This window comes from Daktulosphaira vitifoliae, unplaced genomic scaffold (assembly GCF_025091365.1).
Source record: "Daktulosphaira vitifoliae isolate Bord-2020 unplaced genomic scaffold, ASM2509136v1 Scaffold_5, whole genome shotgun sequence".
Taxonomy (NCBI): domain Eukaryota; kingdom Metazoa; phylum Arthropoda; class Insecta; order Hemiptera; family Phylloxeridae; genus Daktulosphaira; species Daktulosphaira vitifoliae.
In genome coordinates, this window is record NW_026099576.1 from 2,363,665 (window position 1) to 2,385,751 (window position 22,087).

General features: G+C 32.2%; 1 protein-coding gene across 11 annotated transcripts in view; it reads left to right on the top strand.

Annotated features, from left to right (window-relative positions):
- LOC126908328 (jouberin-like) overlaps nt 1-22,087 on the top strand; it is a 71,005-nt gene that overhangs the window by 44,056 nt on the left and 4,862 nt on the right. For all 11 annotated transcript variants that reach the window (XM_050690279.1, XM_050690278.1, XM_050690269.1 and 8 more), the window contains 6 exons: nt 3,227-3,494; nt 8,104-8,280; nt 9,122-9,329; nt 9,624-9,736; nt 10,042-10,277; nt 10,827-10,986. In XM_050690279.1, the coding sequence (XP_050546236.1) occupies nt 3,227-3,494; nt 8,104-8,280; nt 9,122-9,329; nt 9,624-9,736; nt 10,042-10,277; nt 10,827-10,986 (1,162 nt within the window). The remainder of the gene's footprint in view (nt 1-3,226; nt 3,495-8,103; nt 8,281-9,121; nt 9,330-9,623; nt 9,737-10,041; nt 10,278-10,826; nt 10,987-22,087) is intronic.

Here is a 22,087-nt window from a genome sequence, read left to right on the forward strand (position 1 = left end):
TGTGGTAGCTATGCAAAACAGTGATGCAGAATTAAAAACTATAATATCAGATCTAACTAGTGAAGCACCGTCATTGACAGTTATATCAAAATATGAGATTATCAATTGTATACTGTATCGGATAATTTCGCAAAATAGTGAAAAAAAGAAACTATGGGTGGTTCCAAAATCAATGCGCAAAAGTTTGGTAATTAAGTTTCATGATATGTCAGGTCATTTCTCAACAGACAGAACCGTATCTAAAATACTAGAGAAGTATTATTTCTCTCGCTTACGCAGGTATGTTAAACATCACATTAATATGTGTGCTGCCTGTGTTGTGAACAAAGTGCCCCGTGGAAAGCGACCGGGAAAACTTCATCCCATTGAACCAGGGAAGAGACCCTTCGAGACGATACATATTGATCATCTTGGACCTTTTCCGACTAGTTCAAAGAAAAATAATTATCTGTTAGTGCTTACAGATAATTTGAATAAGTTTGTCAAGCTTTATCCAGCGAGTAGTGTCCATACTAAAGGAGTCGTACGTCAATTAAAGTCATTCACTTTGTAATTTGGGCTGCCCAGGAAAATCATGTGATCGTGGAACAGTATTTACCTCAGAACAGTTCAGAAAGTATTGAGGAAGGAATTGAACTTCATTTGGGATCAATCAGACATCCACAAACAAATGAACAATGTGAGAGTGCCAATTCAACAATACTATCAGCAATTACTACTGAAACTGATAAAGAGTCCACATTGGACCAAAAACTACCAGAAGTGGAGTTTCAGCTGAACAACAAGCTTAATAAGGCTACTGGAAAATCACCATTTCAGCTCTGTATGGATATTCAACAATGTCACAAGATGGGTTGTTAGACAAACTCGTGACAGTAACAACATTAACCGAAGATCCGGTAGACACACAGGCCAGAATCAGAGAGAACATTGTAGAAGCTCAACAGAAGTGAAAACAGAGGTATGACAAATAAAAGGTGGAAATAAAATTTCAAGTTGGAGAAATTGTGTTTCTACACTGTTCACACTGGTACTTCAACAAAAGTATAGAGGACCACTTTTGTGGTAACTAAGGAATGTGATGGGGATACTTACAAGATTGCTTCAGTGCATCCTACCCACCGGCGACTGTATGCTACTACAGCTCATGTTAGTTTCTTAAAACCGTTCAAACTCAAGTGGATAACAGTACAGAAGAGGAAGGAGGAAACGAGTCAGAAGAACCTGAACCAACGGTGGAAGTAGAAAGACCAAGACGTAACGTTGTAGTACCCAAAAGGTATAAAGATTTTGTTTGTGATTGAAATGATTATGCTCGACAAGAGGATGAACTGTTAATTATATTAAATTGTTTTTTTTTTTGTGATTTATTTGTTAAGTATGAATAATTATTTGAAAATTTATTTTTGTTTCAAAAAAAAAGTATGGTTTTTACTAGTTATTCTGTTATATATATATATATACAGGGTACGTTCCATAAGTAATGCGTCGCATTTTTTTCTGAAGCGACTATTCGTCCGATCGACTCGCTCTAAGCGGGAGTCGATGGAGGGGGAAGTTAGCTACGCATCGCCGCCAAGAGCAGTTCGCTCTGTGACCTTGGAGCTGTAGGACGTGCGTTTTAGTGACGCTCTGCGCGAGCACCTCGTCGTGGTTACGATGGAGAAAAGTTTAGAACAAAGATACGCGATAAAGTTTTGTGTGAAACTGAAGAAGACGCCGCTCGAGACTTACGGAATGCTTGCGGAGGCTTACGGGGATGCTTGCCTGTCAAGATCGCAGTCGAACCGGTGGCACAAGAAGTTTACAGAAGGTCGAAAATAGGTCGCCGACGAACACCGCCCGTCATCGTCGCGCTGTGACGAAAATGCCGCTCGTGTGCGAAAATTACTAAACACTGATCGCTGAATGAGTTTGCAAATGTTGGCAGACGCATTAGACATTCCTAAAACCTCCGTTTACCGCATTGTTACGGAAGATTTTCAAATGCGCAAGGTTTGCGCGAAACTCGTACCGAAGATTTTGGCTGACGATCAGAAGCAAAATCGTGTGCTGTTGGGTCAAGAACTCGACGATCTCACTGACGCTGATCCCAGTTTTCTCGATAACGTCATCACGGGAGACGAAACTTGGGTTTTCAAATATGATCCTGAAACCAAGCGCCAAAGTTCGGAGTGGCACACCGATGAGTCGCCGCGTCCGAAGAAGGCCAGGATGAGCAAGTCGCGGGTAAAATCGATGTTGATTGTGTTCTTCGACAAAAGGGGGGTAGTGCATAAGGAGTTTGTGCCAGCTGGACAGACTGTAACCGGTCAGTTTTACAAAGAAGTGCTTATTTGACTGAACAACAGAGTGACGCGCGTCCGAAAGGAGATCAGCAAGAACTGGCGGCTGCATCACGACAACGCGCCTTCATACACCTCGTTCGTTGTCACCAGCTACCTGGCCAGGATCGGTGTCGCAACGGTGCCCCAACCTCCTTACAATCCCGACCTGGCCCCCTGTGACTTTTTTTTATTCCCCCGAATGAAAAGAAACTTGAAAGGAACCCGTTTTTCAACGATAGAGGACATCCAATCTACCACAACGAGGGTTCTTGACAGCATCCCGGCTGAGGAGTGGCAGGACGCGTAGGCTGCATGGAAATCTCGCTGGATTAAGTGTATTAATGCTGAAGGACAGTACTTTGAAGAATATTAAGTAATTGTACCATTTCGTTCAATAAATTTCTTTAAAAAAAATGCGACGCATTACTTATGGAACGTACCGTGTATATATATATATTGATTATTGTTAAGGAATTATTAATAAGGACATTAATTGTGTCAGAATGCCCGAATGTTATCAATGATTTGTGGAGGGAAAAAAAGGAAAAATATAGATAAGTGTGTGTGTGCCTGTGTGGCGGTTCTAGTGAAACATTTTTTTTTAGTGTGTTACACATATAAATGTATGTTTTTTTTGCGATGTTCCTTAATAAAAAGTGTGTTTGTTTCATAATATAGTTATTCTAAAATACTATTGACTTGATAGATTTTTTTGAAATTCTTAATATACTTAACTTTAAAATATAAATGTAGGTAGAAAATGAACAATTTGAATGAAAGTTAGTTGTTAAATTATATTAACTATATTTTAGAAAGTGTTTATTGAATTATAAATATTTTATTTAAATTTATCTTATTAAAAATTTTATGAACTGAAATCTTAAAACTAAATGATTTAGAACTATTGTACCTCGTTGGAATGAAAATATTCTTATTAATGAACAGTTTGAAGATATTATAAAGAAAAATACTATAATCCTTTTTGAAATAGTAGACTTCATAGGCAAGTACCGTCCACCATTAATGTCAGAGGATTGGTATCGAATAGCTTGGGCTTTTTTCAGACCAATTGGATTGCATGGTAATGACAATACTGACAAAAAAATTAGATTGCAGTTATACAAACCATGGCATGAATCAAAGTCTATACCTAATAATCGTCCAATGGTATTTATTAAATTAAATATTTATTAATATAAGTGTTTATATTTTTATCTCAAAAAAAAAAGTTTTAATAAATTTTCACTCTTTTTGTATGCGTTGAAGAAAAGTATAGCTTATGTTATATAGTAAACTTTAAAACTGAAATTATGATTTTTTAACTTATAAACCAAATAAATAAGAATTATTCTACAAAAGGTGTAGGTATATTTGAATGATTAAAAATTCTCTATTGAAAATTTGATATAATTGGTTAAACCCCTCTTTTTCTAGAATAAAAATAAAATAGATACGAAAATAATTTAACAATCAAAATTGTAATTGATAAAAAAATATCTAATTTAAAATAATAGTATTATATTTTGTCCAACTTAATACACTTAAATTTAAAAAGTTATAAAAATGTATTTTTTTTTCTCATTAAAATGAAATATAAAAAAAAAAAAATGATAAAAAATGCGTAATATCAAAATTACGAATATATATAAATATTGTTGTGGAATTAAGGATTTATTTTATTATAATAAATAAATAAATAACACAGCCGTTAGATTTATTTTAACATATATTTTAAATTAGTATTTAATAAATCCGTACAAATATCACGATTATTTATTCCGTGAGGACGTTGAAAGGAAAAGTGTTATATGATTCATCAAGTAGCCGCCGAGCTGGACCGGTTCGCGTCACCCGCGGTCACTCGGCATCGCGAAACCTGTCGGACGAGGAGAGATAGCTGTGTCGCAGTCGCTATCCAGCGGTAAAGCCGGAAGTGCAATTCGACCGCGTCAATATCTATTTCACAATAATATCATTTAAGTACCATCTTTAACGTTTTGAAAATCGTGTGTAGATATTCATATTAACTAATTATTACTACAATAGTTTGAACTCTTATTTTTTCTTCAATTTTCTAGGTTCAAGGGGGTATATAGACTTAATTTTGTATATAAAACAAGATATACTAAGACATGATCTGCTAGTTCCTTATTAATATCCTGATTAAAATAAAGTATATCGAATAAAAAAGGGATCATTAAAAAATATTATTTCTGATCAAAAATTGTGTTGATCCATAAACTTTTCAATAAGTTATAGCATTATAAAGTTAAAAATGTAAAATACAAAATCGAGAATTTTCACACAAAAATAGCATTAGGTAGCCATTTTTACCGTGAAGACAAAATAAAATCAGACATTTTTTTTTCCATAATAAAAAACATTACATTACATTTAATTTATGATATACAGGGTGTAAATCTTTCGAACCATAGTAATATATGAGCGAGTATCCTGGTAAAGTAAAAAATAGGACCTGGTTTTTTTTCCATAATTGGAGGAATTTTGGAATAACCCCCCCGAATTTCTCTAAAATTAAAAATAAATCATACTGTTGGGGCCAGGGGCACTAAATATTATAGTGCGTACCCGAACCGGCTAATTGCACCAATACCGATCAGGCTGTGTAGTGTGGTGTATGTAAATAGAATCACTGGAGGTGGGAGGGGTCGCCTGCGCAGCAACCAGCGATCTATGTAGTGCTTAAGTGTGTACTGTGTGTATATATGTTTTGTGTGTGCTCTTAAACTAAGTGAATAAATAATTCAAATCCTTTTTACAACAATTAATAATAATAATTTTAATGAATAACTTGATTATATAAATTTAGCCCTTTTGGCTCAACAATTATAATTATAAACTCTGAAAAAAATCTAACAAAATGACAACAACGATAAACTATACAAATTCAATAAATCAATAACAAATGAATGTGACTCTTCCAATAATAAATGAATAAAACTTGTAATAACTAATCTGTTCAATAAATCACAATCAATAATAACTATAATAATAATAAAGAAGACTACACTAAATTACACAATGGAACACAAACATCAATAATAGTACTCACAATTTGCAGAGCTGCTGGCCAGAGATGCTACCTAAAACTAAAACACGAATCACAACAATAACAAAGGAACTTAACTTAATACAATTTTTTGGTAACACAAATTGACTAGAAAAATTTAATATGTAGCAATGAAATATCACAGTAAAGATACAAGTTATCGAGCTAATTTTTGGCTGTACAATCAATGATCCTAGCAATTAGTGAAAGAATAGAATAACAAAATTATATTAGTTTTTATAACTTTGAACCTTGCCGTAACGTTTTAAAAACAATATTCAACGTCTATATCAACAAACAAATTGTATATTAGAACTAACAAAATGAAAAATGTTTCAACAAACAAAACAAAAACGAATTATTACCCAATACAATAAAAACTATATTATATAAATTTTTTGTGGTTATGTGTTGTGTGTGGTGTGTAGTGTGTGTACAGCTGATCGGCCGGTAGTAGCGATATCCACTACTACTTGAGTAGTAGGGAGTAGTTGCGTGATAATGATTAAACCGGTCCGAGTACACACTTTTAAGTTAACAACTGAAATGTTGTTAACACATACTACTTAGTAATCATACACTTAGTGATCATTATGCGATCCATATGATTCTAGTAACTGCTGAAGCATCAAATAATGCTATTTCTAAGTTAGTAATAAATAGATCAACTATCTAACGCCAAAGATTCTTTTAGAAAAAATAAAGCTTGTGAAAAATTTTTAAATTGTTTGATAAAGGAGTCTTGTTTTACATTGGAACGGTTAAATGGTCCTTGATGTAAGAAGAAACGTCAAAGTAGATAGACCAACAGTTTTATTGTCATTTTGAGGGAAAGCAATATATTTTTATTTAAAACATTTCATGATTATTGGCCAAATATAGATGCAAAATTATTTAATAGCGGTGTAACTGATATCTTTGTATGTATTTCAATTGATGGTGGCCAATATGAAGTTATTATTTTTTGTTTAGAAATATTAAAATTTCAACAATGTCGCGATGACAATAAAGAATTTCTTGAGATTTCATTAATTTTTTTGGGAGCTGCTGCTTCTAATGGAAATTTTTTCGATAACCTAGTACTTTTAGCAATGCTTAAATGGAGATCAAAAGTTATTTATTCGTTTAAAAGTTAGTCCTCTGTATAAGAGGAAAGTGTCTAATTAAAAAAAAAAGTATGTTATACTTTTTTTGGATCATCGTGCACTTGAAGTCAAATGTGTAATATCGACATCTATTCATTAACGATGTCATTTAACTCGCCTTGTTGCTTTTTTTGCAATATTTCTTTCAGATGCATACAGACCATTATGAAATGACACTCACTATCACAAATGAAACACATTGTTCGCCTATCAGGACCAGTGAATTTTCTTGGAGTATGTCTTGCAAGCGGGCTTTTATATTAGTAAATCAGCAAGGGTCGCCACCACCTAGGCGAGGTGTCATACCTATCAGATATGATTACCGGACCATAGGTGGAATTTAATTTTAAGTTAATTAAAAGTATAATCTAAGTTAATATGTCGTTATATGTATAAATTACTATAATGCCTCGTGGTTTATAGAACACAATTATGACAATCAAAGTTGTATGTGGTTGATATGTAAAACATACCGTAGCCCGTGTCTAGATTAAGGAATAGGAATGAAATACACGCGAGTAATTAAGTTACTCGCGCAATAAAATAAATATTACAATTGAAATTAATAAGGAAATTTAATTTAATTGTTAAAAAAAGAAAATTAAGTTAAACATGGACAAAAATGCGAATGCATCAAAAACAATCAAAATACAAATAAAATAAAATATTTAAACAAATAATATTACAAACATCACGGACGGTATTGGAACACATCCGTTAATGTTAACAGGAAATTAATGAAGAACACCAGGAGCGGTCTGGACACTCGCTCCTTAGCGTTGGCTAGAAGAAAAGGGAAACACGTGCTCTCCACACATAAACAAAATTAAGTTAATTTACAATAAAATAATTAATAAAATATAGCTCATTACATAAATATAATATAAAAAAAGAAAACGATACCCGGTCTCCGAAGAGACCCATCCGATGGTCTGGATGCTTCGCCGAAAAGATCTGGCCGTTCGCCGTTGGCGGTTCTACTCCATCATTGAAAAATATGTCAATAAAACAACAAATGTGTGCACCCTAGCACGGTCAATGACAGAAGAAAGAATAGAGAAGAGTCAACACCGATCTAACGGCAATTTCATATCGATAACGGCCAGTCTTTTTGGAAGGGATCAATACTGATAAACAATTCGATTTTAATTATATTTCTCTTTTATCGCCTTATCTAGCGGTCAGCGGTAAAATAATGAGTGGTTGACACCGCTGTGTCAGAAAAAGGTTCTTTCGCGATAAAATAAATAAGTAGACATAACAAAATATCATAAACGGTCCACCTTTGAATTTGTGACGTTACAGTCTTTTTACATGGCAACTGAAATAACCAATTTTATAAAAAAATAATAATAGAAACAATATCAAAAAGTTTTTAATAAAAAAAAAAAAATGTTAGATTTATTTTATGCACTAGTTTTCTGAAAAGAAGTGTTCTATTTTATACTCAAAATTAATTTTATTTATTTATCCTGATAATTTTTTCATATAATTTATATTAGGCTTGTAATTTTATCTATGATAACTGAATAATTTTACATTTTGTTCTTCTTATTTTTAGGTCGCACATTGGTTGAAAAAAGGAATACTTAAAAAATATCCGAGTACACTTCATATAAGCCTTAATAAATTGAATTTTTCTAGGGAATTAAAAAAAGAAACCAGACTGAGTTCAATTTCTAGTTCAATTCAAGAAGTTCATGGCTACACTTCTAATCTTAGTCAAGAAAATTATCAAGTAAATATTTAAAAATAACTTATATATTTCTGTTAATTGAAGGTACGACGGAAAGGTTGACTCTTGACCAAATAAAGTTTATTGTAATTAATATCTAAATTTTTATGTTTTTATATAAAAATTTTATTGTTATTTTATATACAGAGTGATTTTGTTAAACAACCCACTCAATTCCTTGCAGTAAAAAAATTTTAACTCTTTTTTTTCTTATTACATATTATTCAAATATTTTCAATTACGCAGCATTTTTTATCAATGATAGTAAGACACATTGTTGTAAGTTTAAAAATACACCAATAGGCAAAACAAAATGAATATCTTCTGATTAAGCCATAATTTATAATAATAGCTGCGTATCTGCAAATAATAGCGTCATAAAAAAACAATTAATTACCTGTATTTATAATCTCATGTGTATTATACATGTATATTGACTCAAAAATTTGAATCTTCAGAGTTTTATATCAAATAAACAATTAATTTTATGCTTAAGATATTTTTATTTTGTTAATAATGAAGCGTATTATGATACAAAAATCATTTTTGTATGTAGTGTTACTATAGTACAAAATACGTAGTTGCGTCCAACTTCATGAGAAAAAGTTTTTTTTCATATTTAATTTTTAACTATGAAAGTTCTAGAGTGATTGCTGAGAGTCCTGAAACTTGTATACTATTCTATAATTGTTATTATTGTCGTACTACAGTTGTTTATCATGATATAATATTTTATAGTATAATGTTATCTTATTTATTTTATAGATACTAATATCTTTATATAGTACAATAATTTTTGAATGCTGTGATTTTAAAAGGATAAAAATTGACTTTTGCATTTTAGAAATGTGATATTAAATGGGAAAAACTCCCTGGCCAAAAATGTAAGCTTCCGAATTCTGAAGTAATCAAACTTCAACCAAGTTCTGAGGGATGCATGTGTCTCAAGTTCAGTAGTGATGGCTTTAAATTAGCCGTAGCTTCTGGAAAATATTTAAACATATATACAGTACCTGATTTCAAATTGTACAAACATTTGACAGGTCATCAAGGTAAATATTGTTTTATCAATTAGTTGCTATCATCGATTCAGATTAATAAAATTGAAACTGGACTTGAAACCCTACAAAAGTTGGTTGGCCCTTCCAAATTTTAACTGTAACTTTCTTAATGTGAAATGTAATCAAAACATTTTATGATAATGCTTTTAATTAATGATATATTTCAATTTATAATGGTGTCCTTCAAACAAGTACCGATTTCTGTTTATTTTTATTTATTTATTTAAGTAAATATTAAAACATTTAACTATAACAGATAATTGAACTAACAATTGTACATTTTAGGTTTAATTTACTCTATCAGATGGAATAAAGATAATAAAAACCTTTTATCATCCTCTTCCGACTATACTGCTTGTGTTTGGACATTAATAGATTTTAAGAAAATCGATTTTCAAGTAAGCATTTATAGTATAATTGAAATTTAACCTGTATTAAGAAATAACTCAAAACTTCTATTATTGTCATATAAAAAAAAATTCTGTTGAACGAGCTTAATTTTTTTTACTTTATAAGAGCTGAAAGTTTTATATTGCACCTGATAATTTTAGTAAATACGGAATAATACAATAGCAATACTGATTTCTCTGACTGAGCGAGGTTCTAAAAATAATTTTTATTAAGGGTGTTCAGTAAAATTTGCCAACTCATTAAATACTTAAATTTGATGAAAGTTCATAAATATTCAAAAATAATATTACAGATACTTCCACATCCATCATACGTTTATTGTGCAGAATACTGTGGAAATGTCATTATAACTGGGTGTTATGATAATATCTTACGATTGTGGATAACAGCCCATAAAAAATGGATTTTATGCCAAGAAGCTGAGTTTCATAAAGGATTCATTTCAAGTATAGTTACTTATCTCAACAGAATAGTACTTACGGCTGATAGTCATGGAATAATAGCAGAGTGGTCATTAGAAAATAATAGGTGTTTATAACTATTAACAGATGTATACAAAACCTATATTATTCTATAATAACAGGGGACTTTTATAATAAAGGATAAACATTTGAGAGATTTTTAATAGATCTTGATTAAAAAAAAAATGAACTGTTCCATAATATTTCTTATAAAATTCTCTAACAAAAAGTTACTACTCAATAATTTAACTGAGTAAGTTTATTAGCTATATTTTATCTAATAATATCTTAATAAATCTTATTTTAATTTGTTAAATTAAGTTTATTTAGTGGCAAAATAAAAGAACAAACCCTTTAGTTAAAGTAATTAATTACCTTATAACTAATATAATAAATTAATATATGTAGAATAAATTGTCTTCTACTATATCTTATTGTACCCGTAATACACATAGACTCTGCTTAAATGTAGTGAAGACACAAGTAGGTTTTATATTATTATAATAAAGTAAAAGGCGGTTAAGTAATTTCCTAGATTACAATAGCAATTATTTTTTTATACCCTTCAATTATTAAGTAGTATTACAATTTATACAATAAATACAATATTTTCAAGACTCAACAAAATAAGAATAATATCCGTACCAGAAATCAGAAATGTGATTATCAGTAATATCCAACTACATCCGGCTGGAAAAAGATTGTTGATACAAACAAGAGACAGCGTCTTACGAATAATAGATTTGCAGACTGGTGCAGTAGTTCAATGGTTTCGGGTATTTACAAATAAATTACAAATATACTTTATTTTTATTTTTCTTTAAAGATAAGATAAGTTTAATAGTTAATGAATTGGCCAGTTAAAGTATAACAACATTTGCGATAAATTATTTCTGGAATCTGATCAGGACCTACTTTTGTACTTAAAGACAGTTTATTAAGAGATTCAAAAGTTTCAGTAATAGAAAGTGTACAAGATGAAAAATCAATTATATCATTATTAACAGACAAGCTATGTAAATAATTTCTAGAAGACGCTTTGCAAGGGATATATATAGAGCTAAAATAAGTTTTGAACATTTCAGCAATATCATTAGAATTTTCCGCTGTATGATCATTAAAGCACATTATATTAGGGAGATCATTGCTTTGTTTTTTTTCTTTTATAAATTTCCAAAAATATTTTGGGTTATAAATTAAAGATTCTTGAGTATATTTTAAATAATTCTTATAGCATGATTTTGATAGCAATTTGCATTTATTTCTCAGTAGTGAAAATTCAATGTATAAGTTTCGGTCGCCAGTAGATTTAAAAGCTTTATGTATTTTTTTTTTCTCTAATTAATGATCGTAGTTCGCTTGAAAACCATGTTGGAAATTTCGATTGATTTATAAACACTTTTTTGGCTAAAACGTTTATTTCATTTAGTAATTCGTTATAGAAAAAGGTTAAGGCTATATTTATATCATTTGATGAGTACAAATTAGACCAATCGATATTTGCTAACATGTTATTTATTGTTGAAAATTCTATATTTTTAAAATTATAAAACCACGATTTTGAACAATCTGTTTCTGAAATATTCTTACTATACTATCATTAGAAGGGAGGATATCCATAGAATTATCACTTGTAAAAACTAAGTCTAGTTGAGAGACGAATTCATTCAAAATATTATTTATTTGAAGTAAATTAAGTAGAGCAAAACTTTGGTAAATTGTATTATAAGAATTACTATTGCAATTGTAATCTAGACCAGTACGCTTGTTGAAAAATTGAATGCCGGGTAAATTGAAATCGCCGATAAGTGTGAAATTAATATCAAGTGAGTATAAACTATAGATATACTCAATAGTTTCAGTTAGCGCTATGTATACCTCTAACTTGCTAACAGGTGGAATATAACATGAACCTAAAATAAATTTATGGCCATTTCCATGTTTAATCATTACAAAGAGTTGTTCAATACTATCTATAGGGACATTAATTGTTTTCGAGTTATAACGTTTATGCACGCAAATCATTACACCGCCACCTCTAGAGCATTTACTAGTCTTATAGCTTCGGTCGACACGAAAAATATTAAAGTTATCAAATCCAAGCTTAACCAAGTTAACCAAGTTTCAGTCAATACAAAATAGTCTACATTGAATATTGGAACATTATACCTCAGTGCATGTAGTTTCGTGCGTAACCCGTTCGGTTCCTGTTGGTTTTCTTAGGGGAAAAGTTCTGCTGCCCGGAGATCTATATTGTATAACGAATCCCTGTCAGATTTTCTCTGTTGATTTTGAATTCCGCTAAAAAGAGTGAACTCCTCAGTGAATTTTACCGGGAAAGACTACGAGACCGACAGCAAAATACTTGTTAGAAGGTCTTGCTGGGTCTTTTCACTTTCTGTCCAGGCGATTTTCAGTGGACCGACAGGAACTCTTCTCGTTTCCCGACTTCTTCTGGTTTTTGTTTGGGCAGTTCGCCCACCAGTGACCGTACCGATTGCAGTTTTTGCATCTCGCCGCTTTATCATGCTTATTTTCCAGCAGTTTACTGTTTGAACTCGGCAGTGGTAGTTTATTAGGCTATCTAGTACCCACCAGACGAAAACCTCTTTTCTTCGGGCTGCCGTTGCCATGAGAATTCTTCACTATCCAGATCGTTAGCCAGCTCGAACAGATTGTCTATTGACTTCGGTCGCCTAACACGTGCGTGTATTCGATAGTCTCTGTTTATCAACGCCACGATAAGATCGACTAGCTCGTAGTCTGCAAGCCTAGAGTTTAGTCGGCGGGCTAGCTGGCACTTCCACATAATGAACTCGCCTAACGACTGATTCTCTCCCTGAATACCATTGTGAAAATCGTTGCGAATTTGTGTCCGGATAGACTCACTATTATAGAACCTTTGCATAAACTGTTGTCGGAACATCTGCTAAGTTGGTTTCATACAACATATAATTCCCCATCATGTTCCGGCCTCCGCCTTGAGTTGAGGTGCTAGGACTTGTACCTATTTGTTAAATGGTAATCTAGCCTCATCGAGGACCGCTACAGTCTTCGATATAAATGTAGTCGGATTTTCCTGTCATTTGCCGGAAAACTCAGCAGAGAAGCTTGTGTTAAAGACAGGCTGTCTGGCAAAAGTAGCTATGACTCGTTATAAGTAAATGTTCTCCTATTCTTAATCTTTTCCTCAGAGTAAAAGTAACCTTCCAGGACACTTGATCCGTGGATTCTGATTGATTTACGGTTTGCACCGTATAATCGTAAATTTTTTTCGGAAAAATTATTATTTTCACCGGAGTAAGTTGATTTTGGCTGTCTCATCCGAGAAAACGATGGGTTTTCTTGGGACCCCAGTCGCGTAAGCTTCCCTTGCAATTCTCTTATTGTTAACTCAAGTATGGTCTTACCTGACATTATGAGTGGTGATATAACTAATAATAGAATGCAATTAGGTCAATGGGAGATAGCTCAAACCACGTTTATGGGCTATACTTAATATTTCCTAAAATTACTAATTCACTTAACTACCCCAAAAGTTTAAGACTTAACTTAACTTGAGCCCTTTAAAGATTAAGTCAATAGAAGCTTTAAGTTCCTTTATTTAAATGAAATAGGAGGTACAAAAATAATGTTTGACTAAGTTTGCACTTACCTTAAATCTTCAAAAATACTTTTACGACTGCGCCACTTGATGTAATCAGGGTAATAAGTGTAATAAATAATTAGTAAACACTAGGTATTTTAATAATAATAGTATTAATATTATTTACAATTACAAGACAATATTTTGGAATATCTTCCATTGCTTAAAATGGGTCAACGTGACAGTTGAAAATTCAAAGTCAAAGTCGAAATCAGTGTATCACGTCTTTTTTGTCCAGTACCCGAGAGACCGGTTTGTTCCGCCTGTCGGCCATCCCAAATAGCGCGACCTGTCGGACGTGAAGAGGAAGCGCCGCGATCGCCATCCGGTGGTAACCCGAAAATGTGATGCGACGCGACAACTATTATACAAAAAATTTATCAGAAAAGCTCGATTTTTTGTTAATTTTTATCGTAATAGATCACTTAAATAGAAATCTTTGTAGTCATTTTTAATTAACTTTTGGTGTTTAAAAAGATTCTTCAGTTGAAATATGCAGAACTGAATTAATTGTAATATTTACTTTAACTAAAAAAAACAATAAAAATAAAGTTAAAAAGATCTTTTAAATTGAGCGTATTATAAAATTTGATTATAATTGTAAAAATCAATCGCTAAATTCAGGTGAAACTAAAAACCATTTTTTTTTTATTTATGATTTATATAGCAACTTATTACAAAAAAAATAGGAATGTTTTAGACTGGTAGTAGCTCATAAAAATAGAGTTAAAAAATTAATAAATTACAAAGAAAATTATTTACTTTTGTAGTTGAATACTTTTATAATATCAAATCTTATTTGACAATAGATACTTAAAAATATTAAAAATTAATGATTTTAATTGTTTGTATGGATAAAGCTATTTAAGCTACTTTTTACTTGATTAAGGTATGTTTTTTCAATTTTTGAGTGTAATATCTTCAACTAAATACGAACTGTTATTATTTGACGTAAAAACTATTTACTCCTATTTGTTTGATAATAATATAGTCATTTTCTATTTGCTTAATACATTGAAAATAACAGACTTGATTGATTTGTTCTAATCGTAAATTTTTGTAAATCGCCTCCACACATCTTGGTGAGAGTGTTACGTCAACGGAAAATTTTAGAATAAAACATAAATTAATAACCGGATAATCAGTGTTGTAACCCGACACTAGAAACAACCCTATATTCGTCGTTAAACTCATTAACTGCAATGTAAGTTTTTTCTGAAAAGATTAGACAAATGGAATCGTGAAATTTGAAATTAGCGGGGATATATTGAAAAAGTTTCCATATTGAATTACTTTCTTTGATAGGAATTTTTATTTTTAATAATATTTGAGTTTCCGAAAACTAACATTCAGCAATAGGTAAATTGTAATAAGAATGTAGATTTTTTATTGGAATAACTAATTCATAACCGTCTTTATTTATTGTTTTCTGTAATTTCAATAAATCTTTATAAAGTATATCAACAGATTTTATTATTTTTGCAATGTAATTGTGTATTAGACCTTCTACCATAATCAATTAATTTAGAAAAAACAGTCATTATATTAAAAAGTATTTCTTGTATGTCCTGAATTGAATTTTTTAAGGTATTGTTTTCCAACATTGCATATTTCTATTTTCATCATTAATTTTTTGAAACGCCGTTTTTAATAATTCGATTTTAATGTTGGTATTAGAAGTATAATTATTAAGTTGTGAAGTGATATCATTAAGATCTTTGTGATCAGAAGCAAAAACATTTTTTAATTTATTAAACTGATCTTTTAAAATTTGGTCATTAGAATAAAAGTTTTTTAGTTGTTTTTCGGTAGCAACATTATAACAAAAATGAAATACGTTACCCAAAAATTGAATACCACTTTTTGATCTTTTATTGAAATTGAAATCATTAAGATCCAATTGGTTTTCCCACATATTTTTGTAAATATTTTTTAGTATAACTAAAGAATGGTTAATAATATTGCAATAATTAGTATTTTTGTTTTTAAAATAGCCTTCTACAGCTAATGACTCACTCACGTTTGTATTTTCTTTGTCTAAAATAATCTGAGTATAAGTTAATGGAATACTTTTATCATACATCATTGCCTCTTACACCTCGTTAAAGAAAGCACCCGAAGATACTGATACCTTAATTTCCTCCATAAATATAATTTGACAAGTTATAAGTAACAATCCCCAGAAAAACCACATTCTAAAAATTAAAAAAAATAAAATAAAAGGATATCATATTATGTTAAATTTTGGTATTAAAAATTTTTCTCCTAAATTAATTATAGCAAAATTGAAAAGACCTAGTCATGGCTACGTCTACTTCAGGAATATGAGGTAGACCATGCTTTTTATCACATATTATTTTATGTGCCTCTTCTAATTTAAGTAAATGACCATTTTTTTTATATAACCCAAATTAATCCCAAATAACAAATTACCCAAGTTATCCTTAATAGTTAAGGTAAATATGCCATTTTTATTTAAATCTAAAATTCTAATGTTAATTCCTAATTTTTTTAAAATGACCTTATCAGTAGAACCACTCCACGTTATTAAAATTACTTCATTATATAAATGGCCAATCCATTCAATAAAAGTGTTAATAGGGTTATAATTTAAATTTTGCGCATTGTTTTTTGCAGTACTAATTCTTAATTCCGCAAGTAGTGGAGTTAATTTTTCTTTTTTCTTTCTAAAAATCCATTTCATTCTGTCTTTGAATGGTTCTACTTGATTATCTAATAACTTAGTTATATTATTTTTTAAGATTAATTGTGTTCCTTCTAAATGTAATATTAATTCTAGATCCCGGCTACCTCCAATGGCACCGGAGATTAATGCTAAATCAAACTTATTATACATACCAAATTCGAAATCAATGATAACAAACCTTTTTTTATTAATTTTATACCTAAATAAGCAAAACTTAATAATTAATGAATAATAATTTTTTACAAAGTAATAATAATAACATTTATATATACATTTATGCATTTCTTTCATAATATCGTATCATAATATTCATAGTATCGTTGAAAAAAGTAGGTTAAGTGAGGGTTATATAAATAAATCGTAGACACAAAAAAAGACATAGTAAAATAATATTAACATGAATAAGAAATTTCTTGTCACGAAGGGAAACTACAGTGATAGGATCCTTGACATTTATTGAAGTTTTTGAATCTAAATGAGATAAAAATAAATTATTTGAAAATTTTTTAACTTAATAAAAATGCAAAATATTAATAACCATAAGCAGGCTCAAATTTCGTGCCCTAAGAGTGAAAGACACCAAGTGTTACCGATGGGAAACTGTTTGTTAAATTGGAAATTTAAGCTAATTCAAATTTTAGTATTACTTTTTCGATTAAGGTTTCAAAATAAAAAAAAATTTATTACATTATTTCAATTAGTTTATTGTTTAAAAAGTTATGGCAGTTTTAAGTATTAAAATATTTCACGTTAAACAGTGATTTTTACATAAAAATTACATTTTTCGTTAATTTCGACAGCTGTTTAACCATAAAAGAAATTGTGTTGGGACAAATTTTTTTTTTTTTTAACCTATAGTATTTATTGTAAGCTTTAATTTGACATATGTTTAAAGGACGCAGTATTTCTGAAACATTTTCATAAGTTAAGTGGAAAAAGTTTACGGCAACTGTTTGTACATAGAAGATAAGTCATCGGCGCAATTTTTTTTCATTTTATAGTACATGTCATAAGCTTTAATTTTAAGAAAAAAAAGTGAAAAAAATTTCAATAATTACTGATTTTAAAAATTATAATTTTTTAGAAGATTTACCCCATTTATGAGGAACGAGGGAAATTTTTTCAATTTTAAGGGTAATGTCTTCAATTAGATACGATTTGTGATCTTTTGACGTATTGTTGAAAGAAATCAGTCCAGTGAACACTGAGAAAAGTAATAACAAACACAAAAAAAATAATGAAAAAAAAAACATAGTAAAACTAATTTCTTCTCAACTTCGCATCGAATTTTAATGTAAATGAGGTCAGAAAACAGTTCCCGATTTTTAATTTTTAACAGAATAATATTTTTGTACAATTTAAACTATGCAAATTTTCAGATGTTGTCCTTTATAAAAAAATTGTGTATAGAGTAATTCATCAATAGCAGCTAATCCGGATTGGTTGGAGGGTAATTGAGAAGCATTATTTCGGTGTACGACATAGACAATAAAACAGTAAACATAATACCTCTTATCTTCTAAACAACATAATATGTTGTTAAAATGTAAATTATATATATATATATATTAGGGTGCCACTTATTTTCAACATCTGTAATTCTTATGGGCGCCGGTCAAAATTTTATTAGAAATACCTTAAATATAGATCATGTAAAGTTTCAGCCCATTTGAACAACTTTAACACGTGCCGATTTGAGCTTAAAGTTTTGTGTAAATTCGTAAAATTGAATTTGAACCTGGACCTTTTTCTCTTTGTTTATTTAAAAATAGCTGTAGCGAGGTGTAATATATAGAAGTAATAAACACTTTTACGATTTAATAACAACTATACTATATTACAACGAACTAACAAATAACAAATAACAGCGAGAGACGAACTGTATTACAACGAACTAATAAATAACAGCGAGAAACGAAGCGCGTGTAAGACAGAATGCGTAAGTGATTGACTGATCGACTGACTGACTGGAGCGACGATCTTGCCCTTAAATAGTCAGAGGAATCTTCTAGAGGCGGCGTCGGAACTCTCTAGACATTCGACCGCCACACGCCGATGTAGAGCGACGAATCTTCTAGAGGCGGCGGCGGCCGGACATTCTAGAATATTCGACCGCCACACCACCCCCCTACGGAGTGGAGTTAGCTAGGGTCAAAAATGTCCGGGAATCTGACTCGGCGGCCTGAGCGAGTTGTTCGTACTGGCTGTGTTGATGGATCGGTATTAGGCGGTTGTTTCTGTTTGGTCGTATCCGGGGCAGTTGCTGGTGGAGCATGTGCCTGGCTAACGGTTGTGCTTTCGTTCACCATGAGGTAGGCAGGTTNTTCAGAAGATACTAGGTAACCTAGAAATTTCACCTCAGCCGAACCTAATACACATTTTTGCGGGTTAACGACAACACCGTAGTCAGAAAGTCTCCCGAAAAGAGTGCGTAAATGCTGTTTGTGGTCCTCTTCCGATTTAGAGAATACCAAAATGTCATCAATATATGCATAACAGAAGTCCAACCCATTGGTAACTTCGTCTATGAAGCGTTGAAAAGTTTGTCCAGCATTTCGCAACCCGAATGTCATAAAAGGAAATTCGTTAAGTCCGAATGGAGTGGTAATGGCTGTTTTGCATATATCGTCCGGATTAACAGGTATTTGATGGTAAGCCTTTACCAGATCGATTGTGGAAAATAGCGTGCAATTAGCCAGGTTGTGCGAGAAATCATGTATGTGTCTGACTGGATAGGAGTCTGGTATAGTTCGGGCGTTCAGCGCGCGGTAATCACCGCAAGGACGCCAGCTGTTCTCCCCTTTCGGTGCTAAATGTAATGGTGAAGACCACGGACTGCTTGAAGGTCTAGCGGTACCTGCCTTGACCATTTCCGCGAATTCCTGTTTGGCGATTTTTAGTCTACCTGGAGCTAAGCGGCGTGGGCGGCAGGCTATTGGCTGACCAGGTGTCGTAAGAATGTGGTGCACTGTTTGATGTTTTATTGTCCTGGGCAATCCGGTGGGACGTGTGATGTCCGGAAATTCTGCGAGAAGTGCAGCCCAAGGGGAAGTGTTGGCAACTGATTTTATGCTGCATTGATTTACAGAGGAAACCTTACCATTCACAGCCAAGCCTGTGACACCATCAATAAGACGTTTGGTACGGCAATCCGGCAGCAAGTGGTAGTATGCCATGAAGTCGGAACCAATGATAGGAGTACTCACGTCGGCGACAATAAAACTCCACGGGAAACTGCGTCGAAGTCCTAAATTCAAATTGAGATGGACCGTCCCGTAAGTTTTTATGGTACTGTTGTTGGCCGCGCTGAGGTCGTAATCGGTGGCATGGCGTCGTTCCCGTAGTAGCCGTTGAGGGTAACAAGATAAGTCGGAACCGGAGTCGACTAAAAATTGGCGTTTTGTTATTTGATCTGTAACAAACAGGCGGCTGCTCGGGTTCGGACAGTCTGTTGCCGCCGCTACTGACTGTCGTTGGAGTTTTCCTGATACTTGCAGGGAGCCTTACATTTGGCAGCCTTTTCTCCATAAGTGCTATGATACCAACACCATCCTTTGCCGTTAGTCAGTTCCACGTTTGAACGGTTACGTGACCTAGAGCGGGAACGTTGCGGGCGTTTAGCACATAATTCGCTTACCTGTTTTGCGAGTGCTTCAATGGCGGCTAAAACATCGAGTTCCTTTTTATTGTTCGTCGTTGTTGTTGACGTAAAATATTGTCTTGTAATATAGTAGTGCCGGCAAGGGAACGGAGATGTCGTAAGAACTGTGATGGCTTACGGTCACCTAGTTCTTCTTCATTGATGAGTTGCCGCACACGTTGTTCTTCTGAGATAGACAACCGTTCAACGAGTTTTGCGCGTAGATGTTTGTAGCGTTCAGTAGGCGGTGGGTTAGTAATAATATCCTCTACTTCGGCGGCGTAACGCGTATCAAGCTGAGCCACAACATAATTAAATTTTGTTTCCTCACTTGTTATTCCCGAGATTGCAAACTGCGAGTCAACCTGTGAGAACCATAAGCTCGGTCTTTCGGACCAGAAAGGTGGCAACTTGACGGCAACGCGATTCACTGAAGCTGTTGGATATTGCTGTGCCTGTAGTGCTGCAAGGCGAGCGTTTTCTTGGCGTAACTCCTCCAATTGATTGCGTAGTTCTTCGGCGTTCATACTTGTTATCGTCGAGGTCACCAATGTAGCGAGGTGTAATATATAGAAGTAATAAACACTTTTACGATTTAATAACAACTATACTATATTACAACGAACTAACAAATAACAAATAACAGCGAGAGACGAACTGTATTACAACGAACTAATAAATAACAGCGAGAAACGAAGCGCGTGTAAGACAGAATGCGTAAGTGATTGACTGATCGACTGACTGACTGGAGCGACGATCTTGCCCTTAAATAGTCAGAAGAATCTTCTAGAGGCGGCGTCGGAACTCTCTAGACATTCGACCGCCACACGCTTATGTAGAGCGACGAATCTTCTAGAGGCGGCGGCGGCCGGACATTCTAGAATATTCGACCGCCACATAGCCTATCTTCTTCAATTTTAATCAATTCGAGTGCGTTTTGGTGGGCTATATCAAATAAATCATTGATTTTTTCTAAAAACATATTTTCTTTTTGTCTTAAATTTTCAGAAATTTTTTTGGAATTTTTTGTTAATGATCTCCATTTCTCATACAATTTTTTCAACTTGTCTTTACATTTATGAAGTTCTTGAGTCGGTATTCGAGCTTTCTTCCAAAAAACTAAACATTCTTCTATGACTAAAGCAGCACTTTCGTTTAAATTTAATTATGTAAATCGTATATTATACATTAAAACTTTTAAACAATCTCCTCTAGATGGTAATTTACTTCCCGTGATTTGATGTTCCTTATGGCCGATTATAAAAATTTTTTCACGAAGTGACATTTTAATTAATTAAATAATAAAACCCCCCCAAAAAACTTAAAATAAAAATACTTTTACTGATTTAAAAACAACTCTTAAAACTTAACTAGAAAACAATAAGTATGACTTTAAGGAAAATAATGTTCAATACATGATAATGATTCTATTTACAATTACTTTATTGGATCAAAAAAGTTCCATTTAGATAATGTTAGAGGTACACGGTAAATGTAAAAAAAAAGAATCGAACATTGCACATGTGTGATTATTAGCATACTTGGACAATTCAACGATTCCCGAGATTACTATTTTATGAGTCAGTATATGTGATAAAAGTGGCATTTATCAATTTTAACTTAAACTTAAAATGATGTTCATAATAATAACAAAAATGTTATTGTTGTTTATAAATAAGAAACCCTATTAAAAATATAACTATACAAAACTAAAGTTGTGTTTATTCTATAATACGCAAAATCGCACATATTTTGTTATTTTTACAAGAATGAGTTCACTTCATAAAAAAAAATTAAGAGACAATTTTAGCTTCGATGCGAAGCTGAGAAGGTATTGGTTTTACTAAGATGTGTTTTTTTTTTTTTTTTTTTTTTTTGTTACCC